The sequence below is a fragment of the Malus domestica genome, chromosome 12 (genome assembly GCF_042453785.1).
Source record: "Malus domestica chromosome 12, GDT2T_hap1".
NCBI classification, from domain to species: domain Eukaryota; kingdom Viridiplantae; phylum Streptophyta; class Magnoliopsida; order Rosales; family Rosaceae; genus Malus; species Malus domestica.
This window is the reverse complement of record NC_091672.1, coordinates 7386978-7393512: the sequence shown is the minus strand read 5'-3', so window position 1 is coordinate 7393512 and position 6535 is coordinate 7386978. Positions and strand designations below refer to the sequence as shown.

The 6535-nt window shown below is 33.7% G+C and overlaps 1 protein-coding gene across 1 annotated transcript; it reads left to right on the top strand.

The window, feature by feature from the left end:
* Nucleotides 1-3420: 3420 nt before the first annotated feature.
* Nucleotides 3421-3942, top strand: LOC139189797 (uncharacterized). The gene has a single exon (XM_070809024.1). The coding sequence runs from the start codon at nt 3421-3423 to the stop codon at nt 3940-3942; it is 522 nt and encodes a 173-aa protein (XP_070665125.1).
* The last annotated feature ends 2593 nt before the right edge of the window (nt 3943-6535 follow it).

Here is a 6535-nt window from a genome sequence, read left to right as displayed (position 1 = left end):
GTATACTCTGAATACGTTCCCGCCTTTGCACATTTCATTATATTTAAATTTCCATATTTTATTTACGTTCATTCTTTCTTCATAACTTTCATGCATGTTAAAATGACTTCGTCACCCTTAGGTGTTGGCTAGCACATGCTCATCCTAGTGTTTGGAGGATATCGGGATCAAGGCGTGTCACCCGGCCTATCCCGTTGTATTTTGAAGCAAATATGCTCTGGTCACTCCAAATTTGGGTTTGGCCCGGCCCATGCCCATTCCTACAATAAGCTAAGAATTTTTCCAACGCTACTCCGAATGTGCATTTTTCCGGATTAAGCCTTAGGTTGAATGAGTCTTGTAGACAAGTGAGGTACTCCTCCTCCTTTTTTTTGGCCTCCATGTCATCGACGTATACATCCATTGTCTTTTTTATTTATCTTGAAGATCATGTTCATCAATCTTTGATGGGTTACTCTTGCATTTTTTAGTCTAAAAGGCATAACACAAAAAGAGTACATAATCTATCAATGACAAAAGATGCAGCAAAATTAAACAAACATGCAAAAAAATAATCATCATACATTCGTTTCTAGGTGTTGGGACCGTGCCTTTTTCCTCTTCGGTCTTAACGGGATCATCTTCAAATTGTCTTTCTATATTAACTATCATTATCTACACATCATATGTCTAAATAGAAACTAATTCAGAGAGATTAAGGGAGTTACATACATCATGTCTAAGTAGAAACCTAATCCCGAGTGATTATGGGAGTCATACAAAGAGGGAGATAGCAAATTCCCACTTCAAAATAAGAAGGATGAGGCGCGCAAACCCTATTTTATTAAATGTCAACGTAAATTTAAAGTTAAAAACAAAACATACAAGTGCCAAACCATGCCCTCATGTTATACTAACAATCACATGGCTCAATATTTGGCCTACTCCATGATCATCATTATTAAAATAAAAAAATAAAAAATAAAAAAAATAAAAAAAAACCTATTTAATTAATGGCTCAAATAATAAATTCAATATAACTAACAATTAATTATATCTAATCATCATCCTAGTTAATGTTGCTATAACCATAGGTGTGTGACCTCATAGGTTTTAATTAAAGCCCATAGTAAAATTAAATAATAAATTAATTAACTCCATAAACCATAAGTGACACCTAAATTTTTTTTATAGCTACCCAGATCAGTAGAAGAATACGCGAACTAATCATATTACTCTTTCGAACCTTGATTGTAGTTATAATGCAATTTGGTTCTTCCATATTCAGTTCAAGATTTATGTGATATGAAATAATATCAAATCATATGTAGAAATCTATAATCACCACTATTAGGCTTGGCAAACGAGTCGTGTCTGTCGTGTTCGTGGAACACCTATTATCTTAACGGGTCGTGTCGTGTCACACCCGTTATCTTAACGGGTCCTTAACAAGTCGGGTCATTTTACCCAATGGGTAAAGTGACCCGACCTGTTTTGACCCCGTTAAGAAAAAAAATATTTTTTTTCTTAAATTTGCACATACCACACATTGCCGCATAAATATTACTTCAAAACATTAGAACACATTTGTCATTTAAGTACTACATCTACACTTAAAAATAAGAGCCTAATAAAAAAACATCCATACACTACTAATCTAATATTACAAAATATTAAATGTGCAGGGATATGCAAAATGAAAAAGTTTTTGTTTTCAAGGTTGTGAAGTCTTTCTCAAAAGTTTAAACATTGCCAATGGAACTCAAAGCTTGCATGTTATTCCTTTTACAAAATCCTCAATTTTCATCGATCATCATGAGGAAATTGTATTGGAACTTTGGCTTGATCTATTGCCTTCAAGAGTTATGTTGATGATATTTTCAGTAAGGTTTTCCATGTCAGAACTCTCTTCTGCATAAACTAAGTATAGAAAAAACCAAACATTAAAAACCATTCAAATTATGAGAAGTTTACCAAAATAATTATGAAAAAAAATAAAACAATAGTACTATACCATATAAAAATATATTAGCCTCCAACCTAATGCACAATGGACGACTGAGATTAAATCTCAGCCGATCCAATGGTCATCAATTTTTTAAATTTAATTTAATATATATATATATATATATATATATATAATTATTATAGTTTTTAGGGGTATACAATTGTTAAATTAATATATATAATTATTATAGTATTTTTTTAGGGTTATAAAATTATAAAATTAATATTTTGCTTATCGTGTATCGTGTTACTCACGTGTATACCTGAACCAACCCGTTATTTTAACAGGTGCTTATTAGGTTACCCGATAATGACCCGATTCGTTATCGTGTCGACCTAAACACATGTTAATTTCGTGTCGTGTTGTGTCGTGTCGGGCTATTGGGTCATGTCAGGAATTGCCAAGCTTAACCATTATGCATCTCATGTCAAAGAAGCTATTACAAAAATAGCTTGATCAACAAGTACGATTGCGCATAGATTCCTCATTGACCATTCACGTACCACCATACTCATACACATAAAACAAAACAACACACGATGGATCATGCATGCGGAATATTGAGGGCTTTGAGTTCAATTAGAGTTCATATCTATACATAAGTATACTATGATGCCTCAAGTGTGAGATATATTTGCATACTGCAACCGGAAACTTTGTCACATTTGAGTTTGTTGGAAATTTTGAGTAGAAATTTCATTGTCCCACATTGGCCATTCCCAAAAGGTTTCCTCACTTTATAAGGCTTTATCCCTTATAGATAGTGATTGGAGTGATGGACCATGGATAATGAAATTGGGCTCAATTTTGGGGTTGGGTTTTGGGATGTATTAATTAATTGATAATTAATATAAAATTAATTATTTTTAATTAATTTCAAATTTAATTAAATTATTTTTTTATGAATAGACTCATCTTTTCAGATTAAGTCTGAGAGCGTATGAAAATATCTGAGAAACAGATGGAGCAACACACCCTTTGTGTTGAACAGTCATCTCACAAAAACATGTCTGTTGCAAAAAGACATATGCTCACTATAAATACATGCATCTGCATATCATTCAAGGCTCTAAAAAAAAAAAAAAATTCTCAAGGCACTAAAAAAAAAAAAAAAATCATCAATCCTTATATACCAAGCATACTGAGAGTAAAAAAAAAAAAATTCGCCAGAAGTCTAGTTTTCCAATGCTAGAATTCTAATTTAGATCGTTAAATCCTGATGAAGCAGACGTCCATAGAACTACAAGCACTAAGTAGGGACAAAATTTCTGTTTCAAGGACATTACGGTACGCAAGCCTCGATCTTCTATATATATGCTTAAATATATTTCATTCTGTATATTCTCTGTACTATATTTATTCGCATTTTTATTAGCATATATAAGTTTATCACAGATTGTTGACATATATCCAACAATCTTGAAACAGAAAACATGGATCAACAATTTATGACTGTGAATGGCGTTGTGCCAAAATACTCTGAAAAGCCTAAGAAATTCAAAGGGCTGAATTTTAAGAGATGGCAACATAAGATATTGTTTTTCCTGACAACCATGAATCTCGCTTATATTGTCAAGGAAGAAGCTCCGAAGTCTAATGAGAATCCCATGATGAAAGAGACTGTCATGGCAATTGAAGCTTGGAATCATTATGAGTTTTGTTACAGGAATTATATTCTGAATAGTTTGGATGACAATCTCTATGACATTTATTCTATGTGCAAGACAGCAAATGAGTTATGGGAATCTCTAGAGAAAAAGTATAAGATTGATGATGCCAGTTCAAATAAATTTGTTATCAGTAAGTTTCTTAAATATACAATGATGGCTTCAAAATCTGTTATCTCTCGAGTCGAAGAAATCCAGAAATTGATCTATGAACTACACTCCAAAGGATGGGAGATCAATGAGCATTTCCAAGTTAAGGTGATAATAGAGAAGTTGCCAACTTCCTAGAATGACTTCAAAATTTATCTCAAGCATAAGCATTATAAGATGAATATGGAGGATTTGATTCTGAGGCTACGAGTGCAAGAAGACCACAGAAAGGTAGACCGTTCTGGTAGGTTTGCTGCCATTGAAGCCAATGCGAATTATGTTGAAGGAGGAAACTCTAAGCCCAAGTTGAAGAAGAATAAGGCTTCGAAAACCAAGCAATTTGTACAATCTGCCCTTGCTCCTAAAGGCAGAATCTGAATAAGATTAAGGGCGTCAGCTTTGTGTGTAGCAAATCTAGTCACAAGGCACAAGATTATTATCATCACAAGGATGGAAATCATGTTAACGAAAACAACAACAACAACCATGCTAACATGGCAATCACCAATGAAGAGTTGGCTGCTGTTATGTCCAAGGTCAACATGGTCTCGAATGTGAGTGAATGGCTGATGGATACTGGTGCTACCAAGCACATCTGTATTGACAGATATATATTCACTGAATATTATCCTACTGTCCTTGGAGAAAAACTATATATGGGTAATTCTGCTTCATCTGCGGTGGAGGGGAAAGGCAAAGTGGTACTCAAATTCACATCTGGAAAGAGTCTCACCTTGCTAAATGTGCTACATGTTCCTGAAGTAAGGAGGAACTTGGTTTCTGGACCTATTCTGATTGCTAAGGGCTTTAAACTTGTATCTGAATCCAACAAATTTGTACTTACCAAGGGTATGATGTTTGTTGGAAAGGGATATGTGGTTGATGGCCTCATGAAACTCAATGTAATTGCCATTGATGATGCTAATAAAATAAATGCTTTTACTTGTATTGTTGAGTCTTCTAATATTTGGCATGCTAGATTAGGACATGTTAATTTTCATTCAATGCAAAGAATGGTTAAATTAGAATTATTACCTAAATTTGAAATTGCCTAAATTTGAAATTGATTTTAATCGTAAGTATGAAACATGTATTGAATCAAAATTTGCTAGGCAAATGATAAAGTCAATTGTGGAAAGATAAAATTAATTACTTGGATTAATTCATAGCAATCTTTGTGACTTTAAATCCACACCAACTCGTGGAGGAATGAATTATTATGCACTTTTATTGATGATTGCAGTAAGTATTGCTATGTTTATTTGATTTATAGCAAGGACGAAGCTTTGAATATGTTGAAGACATATAAAGCTGAAGTTGAAAATCAACTTGAGAGAAAAATCAAAGCACTTAGATTCGATAGAGGAGGAGAGTATGAGTCTATGAGTCTACTGTCTTCTCAGATTTTTGTGCACAACATGGAATTGTACATCCAACAACGGCTCCATACACACCACAACAAAATAGTGTTGCCAAAAGAAAAAATAGAACATTCAAAGATATGATTAATTCCATGTTAAATAGTTCTGGGCTTCCACCCAGTTTGTGGGGTGAAGCTTTACTTACTGCAAATACCATATTGAATAAGGTTCCTCAAAAGAAGATTGATGAGTCATCTTATGAACTATGGAAAGGACATAAACCCACTTATAAAACCCTCAAAGTGTGGGGTTGCTTAGCAAAGGTGCAAGTTCCGTTACCAAACAGAACGAAACTAGGACCTAAAAGTATTGATTGTGTATTCATTGGATATGCAAAAAATAGCACTGCTTATAGGTTCCTTGTTGTAAAATCTTTGATTTCTGACATACATGTTAACACTATATTAGAATCGGCAGATGCAGAATTCTTGAGGATATATTTCCTTAAAAAGAAAAGGAATCGGGTTCTAATACAAAAACGGGCCATGATCATAGTCATGATGAAGTCTCTTCTTCTAGTGTCCAAGAAAATGATATGGAACCAAGAAGAGGAAAAAGAACCAAAGTTTCTAAAAACTTTGGACCAGATTTCATTGCCTACTTGTTCGAGAATGAACCTAGAACTTTAAAAGAAACAATGTCTTCTTCCGAGGCTCCTTTATGGAAGGAAGCAATTAAAAGTGAAATGGAATCCATTATGGAAAATAACACATAAGAATTGGTTGATTTACCACCTAGTAGTAAACCAATTGGTCATATAAATGGATTTTCAAGAAGAAACTTAAGGCGGATGGAACCATTGACAAGTTCAAGGCACGTTTAGTAGCCAAAGGTTATCGCCAAAAGGAAGGGTTGGATTATTTCGACACTTATTCTCCAGTTTCTTGCACAACGTCAATTAGGACGTTAATAGCAATTGCGGCTGTGTACAACTTTGATATACATCAAATGGATGTAAAAACATTTTTAAATGGAGAACTTGATAAAGAAATATACATGGAACAACCTGAAAGGTTCGTGCTTAAGGGACAAGAAAGCAAAGTGTGCAAATTAGTTAGGTCATTATATGGACTTAAACAAGCACCAAAACTATGGCATGATAAATTTGATCATACTTTGTTGACACATGGGTTCAAAATAAATGAATCTGATAAATGTGTCTACATTAAGAGTAATGATAAAACTTGCTTTATTGTCTACTTGTATGTGGATGATATGCTCATAATGGGAAGTGATAAAGATGTAATAAACAAAACAAAGAAAATGTTGAATTCAAGTTTTGACATGAAAGACTTAGGTCAAGCCGATGT